The sequence below is a fragment of the Limulus polyphemus genome, unplaced genomic scaffold (genome assembly GCF_000517525.1).
Source record: "Limulus polyphemus unplaced genomic scaffold, Limulus_polyphemus-2.1.2 Scaffold656, whole genome shotgun sequence".
NCBI classification, from domain to species: domain Eukaryota; kingdom Metazoa; phylum Arthropoda; class Merostomata; order Xiphosura; family Limulidae; genus Limulus; species Limulus polyphemus.
Genome location: NW_013666266.1, coordinates 204178 through 227142, shown reverse-complemented (window position 1 = coordinate 227142; position 22965 = coordinate 204178). Strand labels below are relative to the sequence as shown.

The 22965-nt window shown below is 31.0% G+C and overlaps 2 protein-coding genes across 4 annotated transcripts in view; one reads left to right on the top strand and one right to left on the bottom strand.

Moving 5' to 3' along the window:
• LOC106459744 (TBC1 domain family member 23-like) overlaps positions 1–7816 on the bottom strand; it is a 30082-nt gene extending 22266 nt beyond the window's left edge. The window contains exons 1-6 of the mRNA XM_013919400.2: positions 7675–7816; positions 4072–4180; positions 3267–3372; positions 2686–2890; positions 2054–2177; positions 437–561 (exon numbers count right to left, since the gene is read on the bottom strand). Coding sequence (XP_013774854.1) covers positions 437–561; positions 2054–2177; positions 2686–2890; positions 3267–3372; positions 4072–4180; positions 7675–7712 — 707 coding nt within the window. The 5' untranslated portion in view covers positions 7713–7816. The remainder of the gene's footprint in view (positions 1–436; positions 562–2053; positions 2178–2685; positions 2891–3266; positions 3373–4071; positions 4181–7674) is intronic.
• Positions 7817–7985: 169 nt separating this feature from the next.
• LOC106459743 (E3 ubiquitin-protein ligase CBL-like) overlaps positions 7986–22965 on the top strand; it is a 42785-nt gene continuing 27805 nt past the window's right edge. For 2 of the 3 annotated variants that reach the window (XM_013919399.2, XM_022386302.1), the window contains exons 1-5: positions 7987–8559; positions 15936–16082; positions 17253–17384; positions 17646–17783; positions 20537–20756. In XM_013919399.2, coding sequence (XP_013774853.1) covers positions 8012–8559; positions 15936–16082; positions 17253–17384; positions 17646–17783; positions 20537–20756 — 1185 coding nt within the window. In that variant the 5' untranslated portion in view covers positions 7987–8011. Of the gene's footprint in view, positions 8560–15935; positions 16083–17252; positions 17385–17645; positions 17784–20536; positions 20757–22965 lie in introns of all 3 variants that reach the window. The other variant, XM_022386301.1, reaches the window with a different exon arrangement.

The following is a 22965-nucleotide window of genomic DNA, read 5'->3' as shown; positions in this document are numbered from 1 at the left end:
AAAGTTATAACACATATTTACATACATACAAACATCATCAATGATAACTTAGGTCTTTTGAAAAGTTATAGCACATATTTACATACATACAAACATCATCAATGATAACTTAGGTCTTTTGAAAAGTTATAGCACATATTTACATACATACAAACATCATCAATGATAACTTAGGTCTTTTGAAAAGTTATAACATATATTTACATACATACAAACATCATCAATGATAACTCAGGTCTTTTGAAAAGTTATAGCACATATTTACATACATACAAACATCATCAATGATAACTCAGGTCTTTTGAAAAGTTATAACACATATTTACATACATACAAACATCATCAATGATAACTTAGGTCTTTTGAAAAGTTCTTTTTTAACGTCTATACTTTACTTCAACTGAGAGAGATTTTAGAAGGAAAACAAAAGACTTACTTGGCATTGACTAGAATAACGAGACTAAGAAACAGGATTAAAAATGGGTCAGCAACTTGAAAGTAGATATCCCACATGGCCAGTGTCACTTCCAAATTACAGGTTGCAGAAAACAAGCTACGAAACTATAAATATTACAGTGATTATAATTCTTGTTTATATGTCAGTTGTTAACTATACTCATTGCTGTATTATTGAAATAATGTTACTTAGTATTTTTGTCAATTCTAATTTCTTCAATGTACTAAAAAAAACCAACAAAGAGATAGAAAGAAAGACTTCCAACAATATAAAATCTGTATAGACTAAAGGTATAGTAGATAAACTTTGGGTTTTTGACACATACAGTTAAGTTTCATTTGAACTCAACAAATTAAAATACTGAAGTATTTAATTGCATTATAGTTAAGGTTTCATTTTCACCAGCCAAGATAAAATAATTTTAAAACATTTAACTTCTAAATTTCAATATTCATTAACTACATCTACACATATAAGCTTGCGAGTACAATCGCTTCAAAGGAATATTTAGATAATCATCTGCTCTATACAAATAACACAGATAATCTACTTTAAAAAATTTCACATGTTAACACATCTGAACAAATGTGTTTTGTGCACAAGCCGTGAGGGTCAAAGTGGTCATGTATGGTCAATAGAGAAACATAACAATCCATACATATACAAACAATTTAAATAAAAATTTCCTGAACAAAATAGAACATATACTTTTACCACACCATTTTATTATTAGCAAGGTCTTTGTATGTATTGAGAAATTTTGCTTTTTACTATTTTTTTTCCCTCTTCAATCATACAGAGATGTTAAAAACTGAAGCTAACTCTAGTCCTTGTTTAAAATTTTTAACACACATATAAATATATATAGATACATTTTAAAGAAATTGCCCATATTTTTTTTATGCCAACATATTAGCTATCCTCTCTATTTACCTCTGTAAATATCACTGCAAAATATGGTATAAAATATGCAAGTGATCACACAGGGTCATATATACCAGTAAATGGGCAATAACTCAGTATAAAATATGTAAGTGATCACACAGGGTCATATATACCAGTAAATGGGCAATAACTCAGTATAAAATATGCAAGTGATCACACAGGGTCATATATACCAGTAAATGGGCAATAACTCAGTATAAAATCTGTAATATAAAAAGTACAAGTGTCTAATGAGACATCCATTTCACAGACTTCATATGAATGGTGGGACCAGCACTAAAGCAGTAGCATGGGGGAAGGAAAACTGAAATGGTTGTCAAACAAACAAAAATGAAATATGAGGAAAATTAGGGGTTTTAGAATCCCCCTTGGATGTACCAAAGAACCCTGAAACCCCTCTTGGATGTGCCAAAGAACCCCCCAAACCCCTCTTGGATGTACCAAAGAACACTGAAATGTTTTATGGTGATTAGAAGTTAGGAAACTTGAACATCTTCATCACGAACAAACAGCTAGAAACAAGCAACTTCATATTTAGATAAAGAAACAGCTAGAAACATGCTACTTCATATTTAGATAAAGAAACAGCTAGAAACATGCCACTTCACAGTTAGATAAACAGCCTAAAAATCTGAGAACCAGTGTACTAACCCAATGTGAGGCATAACAATCAGGGGTAACCTTCTTGGTATCAAGGAGAGAGCAGAGATGTGGGTCATGGTACAGCAACAAGAGCCTCAGCATGTGAAATAGCTGACCATCTGCACCACAGTATCTAAAATGTACAAACAGCCATTATTATTACCACTGCTTTTTTTTTTTAACAAAAGATGTTTTCAAATGTTTCATAAGTATATATAAACTACTTTAATATTCAGTTTATAATATAACAGTATCAGTTGCAAACACAGCAAATACATATCTTCTAAATAAACTGAAATCCACTTAAGTGTCAGTTTAGTATGTCTTAAGGCTGAATAGTTAAATTAATACTTGTGTCCCTTCATTATATATATATCTGTGCTCTACCCAACTCGGGTAATGAAATTCGATTTTAAGCCTCATAATCCTATAGACTTACTGCTGAGCCACTGAGAGGACAAAGTTTATAAAGAAAACATATCATTTGTTTACAATACATTATTTCTGTTCTAGGGTCAGTGTAAACATGGAAGTGATGCATTGTCATCAAATACAAACAGAAATGACCAAATACTTCTGCATATTTACCGATACAGAAATTTCAAGAGTTAGCAAAAATACCGTTTGCTACACTAACTTACTTTGGAATGTAGGTGTTTTGAATGGCTCGAAAATATTCATAGAGCTGTGAACTTGGCAGCCGTAGAGAAAGTAAAGGTTCAAGAACTTCTAACCATCCATTGTCCGAAGAATAACTGATTCCAGTTGTTTTACTGTATTTTGTTAGCACTGACTCCAAGTCACTTATTACTGATAATTTATCTTCCTCTTCATTTCCCAACCTGTCTATAAAATTACAGAACATTAAAAAAACTACTACAGAATACACAGTTACAGTCAAATGCTAAATTCAGCATTATAAGAAAACAAATAAAAAATAGAGCATTACATATTAAACCCATGTGACTGTGCACACAATTACTCAAACTTTTAAAAACTATAATTATGGTAATTATTTCACAGGTAAAGGCATACATTTAGAAATTTATTAACAGTTAAAAAAAAGGCAATAATACCACAAAACAATAAATTTGGAACATATAATCTACCCAACAATGAAATCTGATTTTACTGAACATGGACAAACACATGGACTAACTACTTAACCTGATTTATTCATGTTCAATCTGTTTAGACATACATATTAATAATAGCCACTCACCAACAATAACTTGACAGTCTTTTCTAATAGTAGTCTGTTCTGGAAGATCATAAATTTCATCACCTACTTTAGTATATTCTTCTTTGCCTCTTAAGCCTAAACACACCTGTAATTTTAAAATGGAAAATTACCTTCTTTGTACTAATTTAACCTTAAATGAAGAATATGTACATATACAAGTATATTTTTTACACAACCTGACATATTATACAAAATTAAAAATCCATATCTTATCAGGGTTTTAAGGAACAATTGTAATTATCATAAATGATTATTTATCTAGTCTATTCAGTATATCTCTAAACAATTAATATTTTGTGGTTATCACCTGCACCAAGCATTCCCAACCTGGGGTAGATCTGCACTTCTCAGGCGGGTACATAGGGGTGTGAGAGTATAACCATGGTTTACACTTTATATGGTGTTTTAATCTACAATCAGACAAAGAGAGCAAAGTGACTCACATAAATATATGCCGAGTGAGTTCAATTTATCGATACTATAAGATCCTTATGCAGTCCACACATACAGATTTCATAATAAAATAACATAAAATCAATATAACTTTATCAATTTTTTAGGAGTACTTGAGAACCTATCTGTCAGAATGCCCAAGGCCAAGGGGTACAGAGGAACAAAAAGGTTGGGAATCCCTGAACTGCACATTCTAGCATTGGCAATCACTAAAACTTTCAAACATTACATATATCTAATTTTACTCAAAATTTAAAAAGCCTAATAATTTTTTTATCCATTTTTTGTAGAAAACTCCTTGGAAACCTGAACATAAGACTGCTTGTCTTACCAACCAAACTTCGCTTCGGAGATTTTCAGGAACTGCCTTCCCATTACAGACTTTCCGAATATCATCAAGGTCACAATCAGTTAGAAGTAAGCTTTCAAGTTCTAAAATCCTGGAAAAAAAATCATTTGATTTCTGTTTTATCATTGAACATAAAAAGAGAAAAAAAATTTTAACTTGCTAAAACCACTATATCTCCTTTCTACAAATAGAAGAAAAGAAGTACGAGAAAATCAAGATTTATTTTTGAAATCTTTTTTATCTTATAATTATGCTTAAATTTCCAAAGTGTAAACAATTTTCTACTGACCCTAGATAAAGCTGGCATTACAAATGTCATGGAAACATAAGATTTAACATAAAAAACAACCAGAACAAAAAAACCACATAGATTTGTTTAAGTGAGGTATGAACAAAAGTTGTTCATTTACTCAGTGTTGGAATCAGAAAATCTCTTATAGACAGGAGAAAAGCAACAATAAGATTGTAGCTTTCCTGAAAAGAGTGACAAGTACCACTCCTAGTCTATATTAATCATTAATCGGGTCAAATGGATAAAATGGATCCCATTCTTTAATGTGGTTTAATTGTCATAGATTGATACATATGAAGCTTAATTGTACCATTTTCTGAACATGACTGACTAAATTGTAGGGGCTAAGGAAATTGTCACATTTTCTGAACATGACTGACTAAATTGTAGGGGCTAAGGAAACTGTCACATTTTCTGAATATGACTAAATTGTAGAGGGAACTGTTATGTTTCTTGAGGATGACCAATTAAGTTATAGAAGTTAAGGGAACTGTCATATTTCTTGAAGATAACTGATCAAGCTTTAGAGGCTTTGGAAGAGAAAAAGACTTGTGGTTCTTTTCGGAGTATTCCCTCGGACTAAATGCAGGAAAATTTATCAAGGATGTGCTTAGAGCAAAATTTGTAGTGGTGAGTGAGCTTGGGAATAAAGTAAAAGGCAAGCTTGGGATTTTGGAAAAAGAGAAAATTCAAACCAAGTTAAGTAATGGTTTTACAGACAAATCTGTAAGATTTTAGAAACACAATAGTTACTGTTATCGTAATTTGAGGAGTATCAGGGACAAAACAGGTGAAAACTGATATAATGTGAATTACTGAAACTTGGTTCAATTTTAGAGGACTGACACTAGAATTTACTTTTAAATGTCTTCTCCTCCTCTGTTATTATAAGAAAAGATTGTAGCAATATTCCTGGCCCTGAACATACTACGGGAAATACTAGAATTGAATCAATATTAGAAATCCTAGGTGGATATTAGGAAAAAGTGAATAAACCAAACGTGGCAGAAAAAAAAACTTTCCCTAGGGTTTTGAAGAAGGTCAAATATCATATTTGTGATTTTATATAGTTTTTGCAGGTCAATAATGATTGGGCAGGTGCCCAAGGATTAGAGACTTGCTTATGAGGTGACAAGTGTTGCCTGGAAATTACACAAAAGTTATTGTGGTTAACATTTTCTTCTTTACTTTCACTCATAAGTTTCAGAACTAATTCTGTAGCTGGAATAGCTGTAGAGTCTGATGAAAGAAACTTTGTAAAATCATACATTCTGAATGAAAGCCAACATGAATTTACCAAACAGAAATATTATTTTACTTATCTTTTAGGTAAGAAATTCACATCAGTAAAGAATTGTGAAAGACTAGTTATTTGGATTGAAGCTGGTTATATGGGAAACAAAGCAAAAGGCTATAATCAATGAAGTCCAGTCAATCTGGACTTTTGTAACTAGTGGAGTACCTCAGGCATCAGTAGTTGAGAATTTGCTTTCTCTTATTTACATTAATGATACTGATAGGTGCATAGATATAAAATTAATATAGTTTGCTGGTGACTTTAAACTCTGGAGTATTTCTAGCTGCATTTAGGATGTTGAGGTATTATAAAACGAGGTGGATGAATATGTTTCAACTCTATGTACACGGGGTATGTTGGACCTAGCTTGTACTGAAAAACTAATGTTTACTATGAATTCTATAATTCCAAACTTATTTAATGTATTGACAACTCATCCTGAAGATGACGTTGCAATGTCGAAACATGTAGAGTCGTCAACTTTTTGAAGGCCATAGATAGGCCTAAATACAAATGTTTTTAATTGTGTACCAGTTTTAACATTGAATATGATTTATGATTTTATCCTTATTACTGCTAGAAATACAGGTTTACTAATTATGATGCTATCAATTTCATTGAAGTAAATAATGTGAATTGTCGAATTCAAGGTTTAGAATAATAAATAATCAAAATTCTTCTTCAGGGTTCTGAGTGAGATCCATGAAGAGAATGGGCAGTTTTGTTTTTCTGTGATTTTCACAACCACAAAAAATATTTAAATGTGCCACATGTTTTTCTAATTTTAACATTTAAGGGAAAAAAGGGTCTTTTGGCCCATCGACATTGTCCCCTTCACTACACTAAACAAAAATAAACCCACAACAGCCCTTGTCATTTATATATTTATGAAGCCTTCTATTTAACTTACTTCACCCTCTACATCTGAAGGTAACTCACTCTAAAGATCAACCATCCTGTTAGAAATTAAAATTTTCTTAGATGAAGATGATACCTAACATGCCAAAATATAAATTGTGACTCCGTTTCCTATCATTTTCACCATTAATAATGAAAATAAAGTTTAATCGACACTATCACTTCTCTTAACAATTACCAACACTTCAATCAGATCTCTTTTTTCATGAGAAAACAATTTTATTGGGATTCTCCCAGTTTTTAGCCCTTTTTTTTTGCCTTGATCAGAAACAATGTTCTTTTGAGTAGGTTCAACGAAATAACTTAGATGCATTTTTTCTTAATTATTTTTATCAACACAAGTTTTTAACAAATTATGTTTGTCTATGGTTTTAAAAAGTGATGTAATAAACATCAAATTACTTAGCAAATGGTGAAAAATGAATTATTGTTATTAAAACTGTTTCAAAGCTGTTACAACTTACAAGTAGAATGTCACTCCATACAAAAAAAAGTCCATGTCTTTCATTGGAAATTTGGTTATCATATTTATGTGGCACCTTGTCAAATGCATAATCACAGACATACATAGGCCTACATCTCAACTTATTGTATAATCAGAATATGACTGAGTGAGTTAAAAATAAACAGTACTTAATTTAATATCAATACTTAAGCTAACGTCGAACACAGTAACACTAGTATTAGTATTACGGCAACACCAATAGGCTACTTGAACTTACAATTTACATTTGAACCAGTATTGGCAGTAACGTCTAACACAGTGATAGTTAATCATATTATATCAATATATATTCTAAGAACTTATGTTAATTATACTGAGTCGACTGACAAATTTAAACTTTCTTACTCACATTAAAGACTAGACTAGTAATACTATTACTACTACCAGTGCTAATATTACTATTAGTTAAGACTTACTTATTACTGGCTACTCAACAACCATATCCTCCTTATAAACAACAACAAGAAAGATGCATATTTTTAAGTATGCTCTTTAGCATCTGGACCAAAATATGAACCCCTAATATTTTTGCTAGACACCTTATTATCTTAACATCAATTGAAATTTGCTTACCAAAACGTTTCATCATTCGCGTCTGCAGTAGTCGCCATTATGGGCGAACTCAGCTTACGTCAAATTTAGCCTGGTTAATATTATTTAGCCTAGGACTAAGTCTAACGAAACAAGTTGAATATTTTTTTACGCGCCAATAATTTATTAATTTTATTAAAAGTGTATTGGAAACTATTTTTATAATATTTTATTAAAGATTTGTATAACTAAAAATAAAACAAGTTAAATCTTAATATTTTAAATTCCGGAAATGATTGGGTTTCTCTCAAGGCATGATGGGCTTCCTGTCACCTCCCACACAAGTTGGCAAGTAGCTTGTTAGTATCCGAATGGTAAAATGGCGGTGAATAACAGATCGAGGAACCTACAGACGATGAATATTTCTTCACTTTTTAGTCGCCTTCATGGGGCGTTTTCAGAAGCTATGGCACCGCCTAAATTTGTGATAGATAGAAGAACTATTGAGAAAACATGGAAATTAATGGACAAAGTTGTTAAATTGTGTCAACATCCGAAGATGAACTTAAAAAACAGCCCCCCTTTCATTTTAGACATTGTTCCTGACACATACCAACATTTAAGACTAATCTATGGGAAACATGAAGACCGCATGCACGTGTTAAATGACAATGAGTATTTCAGGATTTTTATTGAAAATTTAAATCGGAAGTGTAAACAGGCGATAAAGTTATTTAAAGAAGGAAAAGAAAAAATGTTTGATGAATCTTCGCACTACAGAAGAAACATGACAAAGTTAAGTTTGGTTTTTAGTCACATGTTATCCGAGCTAAAAGCAATTTATCCAAATGGAAATTTTGCTGGTGATACCTTTAGAATAACAAAAAGTGATGCAGCAGAATTTTGGAAAAGTTGCTTTGGAGAAAGGTATGATTTTGAAATTAGACATTTTTTTGTGATACAGACTTAGCTTATAGTCATACTCAAACATAGTATTACTATTAGTAACTACCCAATACAATAGGGTGGGGAGACTTTAGTCATACTCTTTGTTGTATCAGTTAAGTATAAAAATAACCATTAAAATAATTAAATAACCAGATAAAACTTTAAGTAAAAAATTCTTTATACTGAATGATAAATATTAAATCAATGCAAACCGTTTTAGTATGGAATTGGAAAGGATAAACTTTATATACACATCAAATTGTTTAAGTTAACAAATTCACATACCATTGGATTCCACAGTCAAAAGTAGTAGATATACGCCACAAGTTCAGCTATGTAGTGAATAATTACTGAAAAACAATTAAGAGGTCGTACCTGTAAATCGACCGTTTGCACCATGCGACCTTTCCATTGGAACAATGTTAACAAAATATCTGTGATTAATATAAAATTATCATTTTACCCGGTAACCTGAGACTGCGTGAAACCTGTGTCAAGGCAAGATAAAATGTAGTCGCAATAGAATCCATCAGTTTCAAACTCATACATGTGGACTCGTATCATATGACTAAATGAAATGAAAATTTCAACAATCAGATATCAAAAATGATGTATGAGCTTACCTGTATACCCATGAAAGTATGGGAGAGATTTTGTAATCACATTGGTTATAAACTTGAAATACTGTGATTGACAGATACGTAACAGTAGTTAACTCTACCTGTTCTACGTCATGTCATAATGTAATTGATATAAATTTTGTATGTGTGTTTTTAAATAGTAAATGCTCCTAGATCCAATGAAACTGCCCAGCTCAAAGTTTAGCAAATTTATCTGATACCCCTTTTTGGTGTTAACATTTGCTTGCTTGTTGTTGTCAAATGGTGCAGGGAAGGTTTAGTAATCATTGCAAATTTTTTAAAGCCAATATACAACAAGTGGGAGTACATTTGCCTTGAAATAAATCCTGTATACTCAGCATGGATTATTTGTTGTACAATAATTAGTATTTTGTATATGGGAGATTTATATATTCACAGCTATGATGTTGCTTTCAAGTACTTCCGTTACCAGGATTTATAATTCTATGGTGCCCCGTACTTCAAGGCTGTTTTTTACACTTACTCTTGGGAAAAGCAGAAATTTAAACTTGCCACCCCTCACTTTTTAAGAAAAATATTGATTCCAATTTTAAACTCTTGTAAGGTGCTTGCCTTCGCTACTTCGAAAGGAACATAATGAGAAAAATGTAGAGCAAGAAAAGTAAGCTTAGTGTTCTCTTCGGGATGACTGGGTGGCCCAATTGAAACACGTAGATATTATTTAAATGCAATCATTTTATTTAATGTTTTATTAAATTGTTATACTAAATCATGTATTTGTGTATTAAATATGCTGTTATCAACTTAACCACTGAGCAGCATGAGGATTCCTTAATTAGAGATGTAGGGAAATTTTATTTAATAAATAGGTTCTGTATGGCTCTTAGCTAAATCTTTAAAGTCTGTTTATGGGATTTTGTATCCAGTAGTTTGACTTTGTGTGGATAGCAGAGATGCAGTACTGTAGGATATTTCTATATGTTCATGGATATGTACAGTTAAATGACATTTGATTTTTCCGGTGTAAGTAGCTTTGTAACTACAACACCTACATGAGTTGATGATCCGTGAATGAAGTGGGTTGAAGTGCAATCTTTCGATTGGAAATGATGATTTAAAGACTTGAATTTGAGTAATGGTTTAGTAAGTTTAGTTTTAAAAATTAAACTCTGTTTACTTAAGTAATTGTTTGTAAATATATATAACATTGCAAATTTTACCTGGCAAGTAATAATTGATTCTGCTACAAATGGACAAAAATATTTTGTTTTGATAAGATGACATTCTACTAAAGGGTGTTGTCTAAAAGCAACAAACTCTGTAAAACAAGTTCTAGGTGACTTATAAACTAGTCAGTTATCTCAATGTATGTGTTGTCTATGTGGTTGTGTATAGTTTTTTTGTATGTATAACTAATGGTAAGAGATGGTCCACAACGCATGAAAAACCTGTAGAATGTGTTTTATTTTTTTAAATATATATATAGCAATATGTTGGACTACATTAATAGCTTCAATGTTTATTAATGTATATTTAATAAAAAGCAATTTTATGATAACTTTGTACTGAATTTTGAAAAAGAAAGAAATCAGTTGGAAATTATATATTCACAGTTATTTTTAACTTGGTTATAACTAAAACTTGGGTAGAGACTACTGAAAAGCTTAACTTCTTAGTGATCAGTAAAACTGCTGACATTTTTTTTTATACAAATACTATCAGTACAAAAGTTCTTATGAACTCTTTTTGTTTTTATAAGAACTTGTGCATTTAGCAATATCTCTTGATTGATAATTTGACAATACTAGTTTGTGAAATATAATGTTATTGCAACAACTTTTATTTACAAAAATAATGGTCTACATCAGTACCATTCGTATAATTTATCTCATTAATCTAGAAAATTTGCAGTAAAATATTTCCACAAGAGAAAACCTTTAAAAGTTTAAACAATAACTCAAAGGCTTTAATGTGTAAAGTGGAACAGTGGCCTTTGAAAGTTTCATTATCACACAGCATAATAAAGATGAAATTTGGTTTAAAATGCTTACCAATGAAAGAGGAATCATGCTTGAAATAAAATTAAATTTTTTACCCATCTGATCCTTCGTAATGGATCCTTAAATTTGCAGTGGATTGTGTATGAATTACTTCAGCTGAATCCTTCTGAGGTAGGAATGATGGGATTAATAAGGTTGCTCACATTCATTTAACGAGGTATCGGTTAAAAAAAACCAATGGCAATCATAACATCATTTCCTTCTTCCAGTAAACTTAAATGTTTTATATATTCTTGTTATTTCCATTTCTGAAATAAGTCAAGGTAACAATGATAAGAAATGTCACAATGTAGAAATGTGTAGTACCAACCAGCCCCTTGAAAATTTAATAGCCTTAGTGATGATAGAATATTTCTGAACTGAGCTATAGACTGAATGGTCTCTGCATTTTACGCTTATACAATTAATTACAACACATGTCTTTGAAAGGTTTCTTTAAAGATGTGAATCGTTGTAGTATTAACTTTTTCATGTGAAGGCCATAATAGCAAAGATCCCAATATGAAGTAAGGGAAATTTGACATCATTACAGTGTGGTTGAATGTGGAAATGAAGACATTAAAGCTTGCTGCAAGCTCTCTGTCAGAGTTTCCTAGCCTTCCTTTGTGTAAGGGCAAGAAAAGTTGGATGTTTTTCATTGTGTAAATCTATAATTGTGTGGATTTTCCTCTATGTTAACAAAAGTACTCTGGCCAATACATCATCATCATCATGGCAGAAGGTTGAATTGCTTAGCCCTTGTTTATGGGCTCAGTGGATTACACCAACATTGAGACCATTAGAGTTTCTATAACTTTTAATATATTTTGTGTATCTTAATGAAATTAATTAGATTTCAGTAAACATTAAAAATCTTTTGTAGACAAAAAAAAAAATGTTTTTTAATTAAGTATTTTTACTAAAAATTTGTCTGTGAGTATATGGAGTCAAATTGTTGACTGCTCAAAGTGTAAAGTGATTTCAATGTTAAGATTAAAAATTACTTTTCTTCACACTCATTTGTGTAATCTCTGAAATATTTGAAATAAATATCAAACTTTTTTTTTCATTAAAACTATGTTTTACATGTTATTTTCTCTACCCTAACTCTATATGTATTCGGTCAGTTTGACCACCTTTGTAGTCAAGATAAAAAAGTATGAAATAAATCTAAATTACCCGTTTTTTTTTCTTTTCTAGAATGATTGCAGATTGTAACAGGAAACTACAATTTTTTTTATCCTAAATAACTTAAGGTGTGTAACAGTCTACATCTGTTGGTACTTAATTTTATTGTTTTATTGCCTTTCTAACTGTGACTAACCCATAATTCCACCACATGAGTTATGAATCACTTGGCAAACACATAGCTCACATTACAGTATTCAATGACGTAATGCCGCCCGAGCTGCTCTTGAGCATACCTCATGAAGAATTTTTAATATTTTTCATTATCTTACCAAATCTAATGTCATCTACCCTAATAAGTTTCTAATTTTTTACATTTTAGTTACTTTAATTTTATAATTGTGCGAAAAACATGAAATATGGTACTTTTGTTTGATCTCTTGTCTTTCTGCTATTGGTTGTCAGTGAAACTTAAGCCTACTTTTTTTTATAATGATGATACTAATACACTAAATAACATTTATTTACTTACATAATGCAGCTATGAACCCAGGATAATAACATGCACAAATCAGACAATATCCTATAACTATCATAATTGAACCGGCTATCTAACTGTAGCATAGCACCCATATAATAATTCCCAAAGCTTATCAATCTGAACATTGCAAGAGAAGCTTTCAAACTGAAGATGAAACGGATAATATGCAATGAAAACTATGTAATATAATACATCATTTGTTAGATTAAAACGTTGCCTGTAAATTGGTTATAAATAGTATATTGTAAAATGTCAGAAAGAAGTACTGACAATTTGTGAAAGAGAGGGTGTGGCAAGTGGATCTGATTTTCTAGTTTATCACTCCATAAACAAGATTAGACTTTACCTTAGTAACATGTATGTTATAATGAGTAACTTACGTTAAATTTTGTACTTAGAGAGGTGTGGTAAATACAATAGAGAAGTAGGAACACCTAGAGAATAAATGTTGTGATTCTCATACCAGGGAAGATTGAGGACTTTTTTTCTGGCATACCTTATAGTATTAAGAACTTAAAAAGTTTCATAATATTAGAGCTTGCCTTATTAACTACATTTAAATGCCAAGTATATTTGTCTACATTGATAATAAAGTATATTAATTATATTTTGAAGGTAATCTGTAAAAGGTCATAACATGACCATTATGAGAGGGTTAAAAAAATTGGTCAATTTTATATATCTTCCATTATCACAAAATATGAATAAAAAAACTGTCTCCATGTTTCGTTCTTTCATTATAAACCGACACTGCCTTTCATTCTTTCTTTTGTCTTTTTTTTTTTTTTTGGCAGTTAAATTTTGTCAAATTTTGTTTTATGCCAAGAGCTTTTCATTATGATCCCTTAGTCTTAACAAAGGCTTTTTTAAGCCTGCTTGCTTGGACTGAGAAATGGATATTAATATGTTTCACTTTCTGGAAAAGTTTGATAAAGTTAGAGGTTTGACTTATTAGTTCCATAACTGCTTTCAACAGAAATTGCAAAGACAGAAACTATAAGATTTGTTAAATAATCTTATAAAAATAGCTCTACAAGAAGGTGAATGACAAATCACAATGTTTCAACAAGTTGACTTGTCATCATCAGTTTCATAAGTTTATTAAGTCACTTTACTATGAGATTCTTTGTCTGTATACTATATCATTCATATTAGTCTAGTGGTCCTTTTCTACGCTATGAACAAGATCTCTTTAGTGTGACATTCACATGTTAATCATGATTTTACTTTTATAAACAGACAGAAGATATTTTTCATAGTTTCATTTTTGCTTGTGCTCAGTTTTTAAGGAAGTTTTGTCAAAGTTCAGATTGGCCTGTCTTCTGTTAGTATTTGTACAATATGAACATAGATAATTGCCATTACTCACTAATTAATTTTATCTAATTTATTTTCTGAAACTTATATACAAAATATAGTACATGAAAACTTGAAATTCAAAGTTGCTAATGTCAGTGTTGTTCGAAAAAAGCATGTGTGAGAAGGCAAGTCTTAGATTCAGGGTTCGATATACCTCGGAGTCCCATGTTGCAAGTGTGGTGAAAGTTTGCTGCGGTGTTTCGGTTGGTCAACACTATAAGCTGACTTAAAATCTTAAACTTATTTTATAAAATGTTTGTTAAGTTTATAAATACAGGTTAAGTATGCATATATTTTTTTATTTATTATTATTATAGGAGTCTTAAAGTCCACCTTGTAGATGGTTTAATTTTTCTGGGTCGAAGCAATGATACAACTCTGATATTGAAATATTTCATTCCTGCAGAGTTATTTTGACTAAATATTCCATGGAATCAGTTTCCGGACTGTCCAACTTTAGTAGAAAATTTTATGATGTTTGGTCTTGAATGTAGCTGATTACATTGAACTAGTTGATTATTCCTGCATTAGAGTCGGATAGTTGGAATAATTGAAAATAATCAGAAATTATAATTGCAATATTTGGATTAGTTAATCATTTTCATGACATAATTGATTTGGTCTAAGTCTTTTTCAGAAGTTATATTCAACAAACATTTTTTGATATTTATAACTCTAAATAATATTTAATGAAATCCAACTTTCTGGTTTGAATTTGACATCAACTTCGTAAATGAGCTACTTAGACATTACTCTGAGGGTACATACTTTAATACTCATATTTCTAAGCCTAATAAGTTTATGTACAACATATGCAATTACCAGTAGTGTTATATTTTTGTCAACTATTTATATACAACATTCCTTGTGAGTTCATGACTGTTAGTTAGAGCCATAATAATGTACAAGTTTCTCCAAAGGTTTATACAAAAATACTATCAATATTGAACTAAATTCCATTAATTACTCTTGGTGTTCCATGTGTATTCTACATTGAGTAATTCTAGTTGAAAAAAAAACAGTTACTTAGTGTGATCGTTAAAACTTTGGTTTACATGAACAAGATGCTCGTGTAAACGGACAAATGATGTGACAGAAAGCAGTGTACAGCACAGATCAGGCGAGTTTCATAAACAATAGGAATATGAAAGTTTTATTAATGAATTGCTCCGAGAAAATAGTAGACAATCGACTTTAAATTTATTTTTCTAATTCTTGTTTTAATTGTTTTTCTGTCAATAAACGTAAAAATCCATATTTCAAACCTTTAGGTAATATGTTTGCTACCCTATATCAATAAACATTGCTGTAACTGCCAAATTTCTATTTCATCAGTTAACGTTATAATTCAGTTATTGTTATCAACACATCTGTGTCCCAAAGTGATCACAATAAGTGGCATTCAGTGTATTTTGGTGTATCTCAAACAAAAAATGTATTATTGTAAACTTTAATGTTTTGGATTGTTAGAGCCGAACGTCTACAAATATAGTAGTGGAACATTAGCACATCGTTCGTAATATTCAGATGTTAAGTTTGCAGCTTTTAATTTTTTTGTATTTTCATTTGCATTTCTCTTGTAAGATATAATTTGATGTGATAATGGCACTGCTTTAGTGAATAGATGTGACTGTAGCTCTGAATTATCTAAATAACCGCCGTGTGATAAAATAATTACTTTTCCAGAACAATTGTTCCATGGAAGATATTTAGACAATCCCTGCATCAAGTTCACCCAATCAGCTCTGGCTTGGAAGCTATGGCACTCAAATCTACTATTGATTTAACTTGCAATGACTTCATATCCAATTTTGAATTTGATGTTTTTACAAGGTATGTTGCAAACAGTACTTTCACTAAGATATAAATAATTTACTTACATGTATATTAAATAAATGTTTTCAGTTTAGATTATTTTTTGTTGTAAAGTTTGGGTGAAGTTCTGGTGCTGCTATCTTTTGTTAAATGTAGGCTCGTAAGTTCAACGTGATGTCAAACAAAATTTGTAGTGACCAGGAAATCATGTCACTTCCTTAACAATAAAATCAAAAGTTGAAACATTCTTCGTACATTTATGCATAATTGAAACAGTAATCCCTACAAAAAGAATGTCAGCGTACTTCAAAATCCAAAATGTATGTATATTATGATAATTAAAACAACAAAAGAATTAATAATACAAATGATCAAAACTAGATAAGAATCTTAAGTTATTAATCATGTTAGTTGAACCCTTTTTTTTTTTTAATCTGGTAACAAATACATGTAGGTTGAAAAATTTCCCTTATTATAATTTAGGTTACATTTGAATGATACAAACCTGATATAAAAATACCATAACTAGAAAACGTTAGAAATACAACTCGCTTTTCAATTTGAATGGATTTTGGGGTTATTGTAGTGTAAATTTTGTGTCCATTTCTCTAACAACAGTTTTCAATTTGAATGGATTTTGTGGTTATTGTATTGTAAATTTTGTGTCCATTTCTCTAACAACAGTTTTCAATTTGAATGGATTTTGTGTTTATTGTAGTGTAAATTTTGTGTCCATTTCTCTAACAACACCTTTCAATTTGAATGGATTTTGTGGTTATTGTAGTGTAAATTTTGTGTCCATTTCTCTAACAACAGTTTTCTTCCTTAAACAATATAAAACTTTGAATGTAATATCATATTTTTGATAATGATTATAAAAGGACCTGGAAGAATATCCTCTTTGTAAAGAACATGATCAGGAAGGTCTAATTCACCAAATATGTATTCTGAGAACTATTATTCTTCAAACTCATCACAAAACTAGTTTCCTAGTCTTTGTGGTAATACTGTGTTCCAAAAATGTTTTATTTTTTACATTAATTTAGCTAACATACAAAGTATGTTACATTTTACATTACATTGTACATTTTACATTATCACCACAAAGGCTTTTTATTTTTGGCACTAGTATGTTTCAGTTAATTTTACTTAATGTGTGCCTTAATTCTTTTCTCGTTTTTCATCAAGGTTATTTCAACCCTGGTCATCTCTCCTCCAAAACTGGCAGATTCTTGCAGTGACGCATCATGGTTATGTAGCATTTCTAACGTATGATGAAGTCAAAGCAAGGCTTCAAAAATACATTAATAAACCAGGAAGGTATGAAAGTAATTGATGAATACAAATTGCATTACCCTTGTGAGATTGAATTAATGTATTATTTTTTGTCATGGGTGTTGTTATAAACATTGCAATAGGTATACTTTTGGTACATGCAATATTTATATTTTATTCAGGGAAGTAAAAAGCAAGTAATTAATTTAGTAGTGAAGATCAGATGATCAAAAAGTTTTGTTTTTTTTGAATTTATGAGAAACAGATGTGGTCCATGTTTCAGGTTTTTTCTCCTCTTTCTTTTAGCTATGTGTTTAGGCTTAGTTGTACCAGACTTGGCCAATGGGCCATTGGGTATGTCACTGCTGATGGTACAATACTTCAGACGATTCCTCAGAACAAATCTTTATGTCAAGCACTCCTAGATGGATACAGAGAAGGCTTGTAAGTTTGGGTTTCTTTTTGCATATTTGTTTGATAGGCGACTTATGATTTCATAAAAGGATAATTGTAAACCGACATCTAAAAATTTTGTAGACTGCTATCACGTTTGAAGAATAAAGCTCAAGATATGATGCTAGCTAAATGTATAAACGTAACATGACATACAAATAACACGGGACAGTTTGGTCCTCTGTCTTTTTTTGCACAACTACCCTAAAAAAGGGCAAAAATCCAGCTGAAAATTAATATATTCTTTGTTTTTGAAGAAATCAGTGATTTCTCTCTGTCCATTCTCTACTAATCACCCAATTAAAAAAGTAAAAGTAGATTAATTGGAGCCCACATGTTTTTAATATATCTTAAGCCTGCATTCTTTTATCCTTTTTTGTCTTTCGAAATCAGAACAAAGAATTCAAAGGCTTTATCCTATAGATTCCCAATATTATCTTGTAAATTTCAACAATATCACCTTTTATGCTCCTTTTCTCAAAAGAAAGTATGTTAAGAGATCTTAATCAATCCCCATTAGGTAATTCTTCTGTACCTGGAATCATAATAGTAGCCCTCTGAACAAATGATATATATTGTGTTTGTAAATAAAGTAAAAAATATGTGTGATAGAGTGTGAAACACGTGTATTCGTTGTGTGATAAAGTATTCCAAGATTACGGGTAAACCTAGCGATCAGTTTCTTCCTATTGCAGAATAAGTTCAATCAAAAAGTTTATGTAGACACTATGAGGATTGATTGGGAATATCTAACTAATGATCAGGTGTTCTGAAAACAATTCCTACTGTAGTTTGCCAACTTGCTTTATTTAGTAAGCAGAATCTTAACCCTAGAATGCCAACGTGGGGTCACTTTGACCCGATACGAGGTAAAAATCTGTATTTTCCTGCAAACCTATGAATTTGAAGTGTGCCATGAGACCTAACATGGGACACACGTGTTTGCTATTTCTCTCGTTTCTTTGCCTTTTTCAAGGGTGGTGGGGTATCACATAACCCCAGCTGGCAATTGTGTTAAGTGTCTGCTTGTGTGATAGATTTAATGTTTTTCTTATAATTGGTTCATCTCTGAAAAACTCTGTGAACTCTGAACAACTGACAGTAGTTGGTACACTTTGGCAGAATAAAAGGAAAATTCTTCCAATTAATGATAGAAAAGAAAGGATGTCCAATTGGCACTTCATTATTTGGCTTTATATCATGATCTTCCCTAAGTTTCATACTGCCCAAAACCCAGTGAAATATTGGTTTTATTGTCATCTATGCACAATACCCCAGCACTGAATGATGCTACACAAAAACCAGAAATAATATGTTACTACAATGAAGTGGCCTATTTGTGTATTTCATGGCAAGAATAAATGCTAACATAATATATATGCATAATGTAGCAATGACCAGTTCTAGTGAAGTTCCAAGGTGAATTTTTCTTCACCAAGTAGCATTATTGTTGATAAAACAATGGCTTCACAATCCATTCATCTCTCAAGATCCCTGCAATTCAAAATCTCTCGGCTAATAGGGAATGTCACTTTACATCTTCAGGAAGACCACTTCCGCCTGAATGGAAGTGATGGCACTTCTGCAAATGAGAAAATGATAAAAAACAAACGCATACTGTGTCTCGTATGGAAAATCCACTATGTGCTGATCATCAGCTCTACATATCCTCTGAGGGTAATGACCAATCTCATAAATAATATAACTAATGTCAGTGGATAAATAAATGCATTCACTGAAGTTTATAATTTTCATTTATTTGTATTACATAAAACTGTGAACACATGTTTTTTGTTTGTAGTGTTAATGATTGAAACTTTAATGTTAGCATTCTAGGGTTCAGTATGAAAAACACTAAGCAAATACAATGAGAAAAATGAATATATATAACATTTTTTATACTATCTATATGTGTGTTATTTTTGTGGAGATATATAGTTGCCATGATAATACTATTTCCTGATCTTCTTAAAGCCAGTCTTTTATTTTTAAAATGCTGACTCATCTATTTAGGAGGAAATATTACACAAATATATATATACTGAAGATTTTTAAATGAGATTTTTTTTACCCTTTATAAAAATTCTACATAGCTTCAAGTTTCATAACTTTTAGTCATGTATCATTTCCCCCATCCATTAAATTGAGTAAGCTATGAAAAATATCATATTTGTTGTAATACCAGCTCATGAATTAATATATATACCGTATTTGACGGCACATAGGATGCACTTATTTCCCAAAATTTTGACTCAAAAAATCGCCCTGCATCTAATATGCGAAGTTGAGACCTTCCGCAGGCTAATCTTCTTCCTAACGCTTACTATCCTAGCATACGATCAATACAGCATTCCAACTACGAAATAAGAAATGCTTGCATATGCAATGCTCTTGATGGCACGGAAGATAATGTGTTATTTGAAGTCAGTGATTCCAGCAGTAGTGACGAAGATGAAGATTTTTCTGGTTTTGAAGATGAAGAATTTTCTGGTTATGAAGATGATTAAAGTGTATCCCCATTTTCTTACTGTGTTTTAGTTTATGTTCAAGTGTTTTGTGCTTGTGTAATGTGCTGTTAGATTACTTTCACCAGTATATGCTTAAATACACTAAAAACTTTTTTTTCTGAATCTGACCTGCTGAAATATGGGTGCGTCCTATATGCCATCAAATACGGTATATATATGTATGTGTGTGTGTATGTTTGTGGACTTTTGTATTTGTAATCAAACATTTTCTCCAAGTTACTTGTATCCTGATGGGAGGAACACAAATCCAGATCTCAGTTGGGCAGTGCAGGCCACTCCTGAGGATCACATCAAAGTAACTCAGGAGCAGTATGAACTGTATTGTGAAATGGGGTCAACATTCCAGTTGTGTAAAATCTGTGCAGAAAACGACAAGGACATTCGTATTGAACCGTGCGGTCATCTTTTATGTACACCTTGTCTTACATCATGGCAGGTATACAAATTTTTTTCTTTGAAAATGTTTTTTAGTCAGTAAAAAAATAAGAGGAAAGCTAAAACATAAGAAACCAAATGAATCTTTTATGCATGCCCAGGCTGTTTAATCATTTGCCCCGATTGAGTAAGACATGAAGAATGGTGTGCTTAACTTTCTCGACATGGGCTCCATCGGTTTGACCAACCACATGACCTCTTTGTTTAAAGTCCTTATAGATTTGATACTACTAACGTATAATATAGTGTGTATATCTTCACAATATTTGGCAGTCTTTCAATTAACATAATAAGTCTTTCACATACAAAAAATAATATTTTGTAGTGAAGTATTTTTAAAAACTAAAATACTGTTTGTCCATGAATATATTGAGTATTTATTTTTGAATAGTACGTATGCAAAGTGATTTTCATGTTAAGATTAAAAGCACTTTTCTTCATCTCAAAAATCTCAGATTTGATTTGTTTTTCAGTAAAACTATATTTTATATGTTATTTTTTCTACCCTAACTTTATACAAGGTTGGTAAATTTGACCGACCTGGTAGCCACCAAAAAAAGTTGAAATAAACCTAAATTACCCTTTTTTTTCTTTCTAGAATGACTTAATATTGTAATATGAAACCACATTCATTTATCGTAAGTAGCTTCAAACTCGTAACAGTATTCATCTATTTATACGTAAATTTTATTGTTGTATTGCCCTTTGAACCATGTCTAAATACATTATTCACACCATTATAAGTTTTAAATCACTAGGGGAGCCTGGAGCTCATGTTACACTATCATATTATATTACCCACAAGCTGCTCATGAAATATTTTTATTGTATTATTATTTTTAATTATCTTACCTCTCCAAAACTTAACTAACCTAAAGAGATCCCTATTTTTACGTTTTAGTTACTTTTATAATAATAAATAAAGAGTAAATATGAAAAACAAGAAATAAAGTACTTACCCAGGTCATCTTCTTTTTTCTGTCGACAACACTTAACCCTACTTTTTTCTACTAATGGTAGTAATGTACTAAATATTTTTTACATAATTAAATGATGCACCAAAGAACATAAAATAATAACATGCAAAAAGCAGACAATTTCCTCCAACTATCACAATGTTTCTGGCTTTCTAACTATGCAACAAGAGCCATTACAAGTTCATTACCTTTCTGTGGGAATAAAGCTTGTACTAAAAGAGAAATTGACAATTTTCTGTTCAGATCACAACGTAATATAATACATCATTTGATAGATGAAACCTTAGCTTTCTATTAGCTTTAGATACTATAGAATTAAACATAAGAGAGAACTATTAATAAATTCTGAAAGAGAGGATGTGACATGTGGGTGTGATAAGAGGGTTTTGATTTTATATTTGATAGCTGTATAACCAAATAAAATTGAAGGCTATAAGGATTATGGTTTGTCTGAGCAATTATGATTTTATAGTGAGTAATTTACATTAAATTTCATACTTATTGGAGGGGTGGTGAATAAAATAGACAAGAGAGGATGCTAGAGAAAATGTGTCACCTTTTTCGCATTAGGGGAAATTCAGTATTTTTTCAAATATCGCCTTATAAAATTAAGAACTTAAAACTTGTATACTATTAAAATATAGATTATAAGCTATGATTTTAAGCTATACTGATTGGTATAACACAAACAATAAGTAGTTTAATAAAATTTTGAATGTAAGTCACTAAAATCTTGTTACATGTGCAGTAAATGATGTCTAGGCAGAGAGGGTTAATTAGTACCTTATAAAATTAAGAATTTAAAAAAAAACTCCGAAAAACCTTATGACATCCTCAGAAAATAATGCCCTTATGGAAAGAATTAATAATGTAGTAGAGGTTTAGAGTACCCCCTTGCAGTGAGCCCGGGTATACGAATTGTCCTATAGATATTTGGAGAGTTTAAAAAAATCCTGAATTTCTCCTAGTATGAGAATTGTGACATTTGTTCTCTAGGCATCCCATTTTTAATTTATTTACTACCCCTCCAAGAAGTACAAAATTCAACATAAATTACTTATTATAATGTTATCATTGCTCAGGTTAAACATAATTTTCATAGCCTTCAATCTTTTTTGGTTACAGAGCCATCAGTCAGTAGACACTAAAATGATGTCATATAAGGGATGCTTAACAATGCAATTTGTACTGTCGTGACATCCGTAAAATGTGCACATGCCATGAATCACCAGA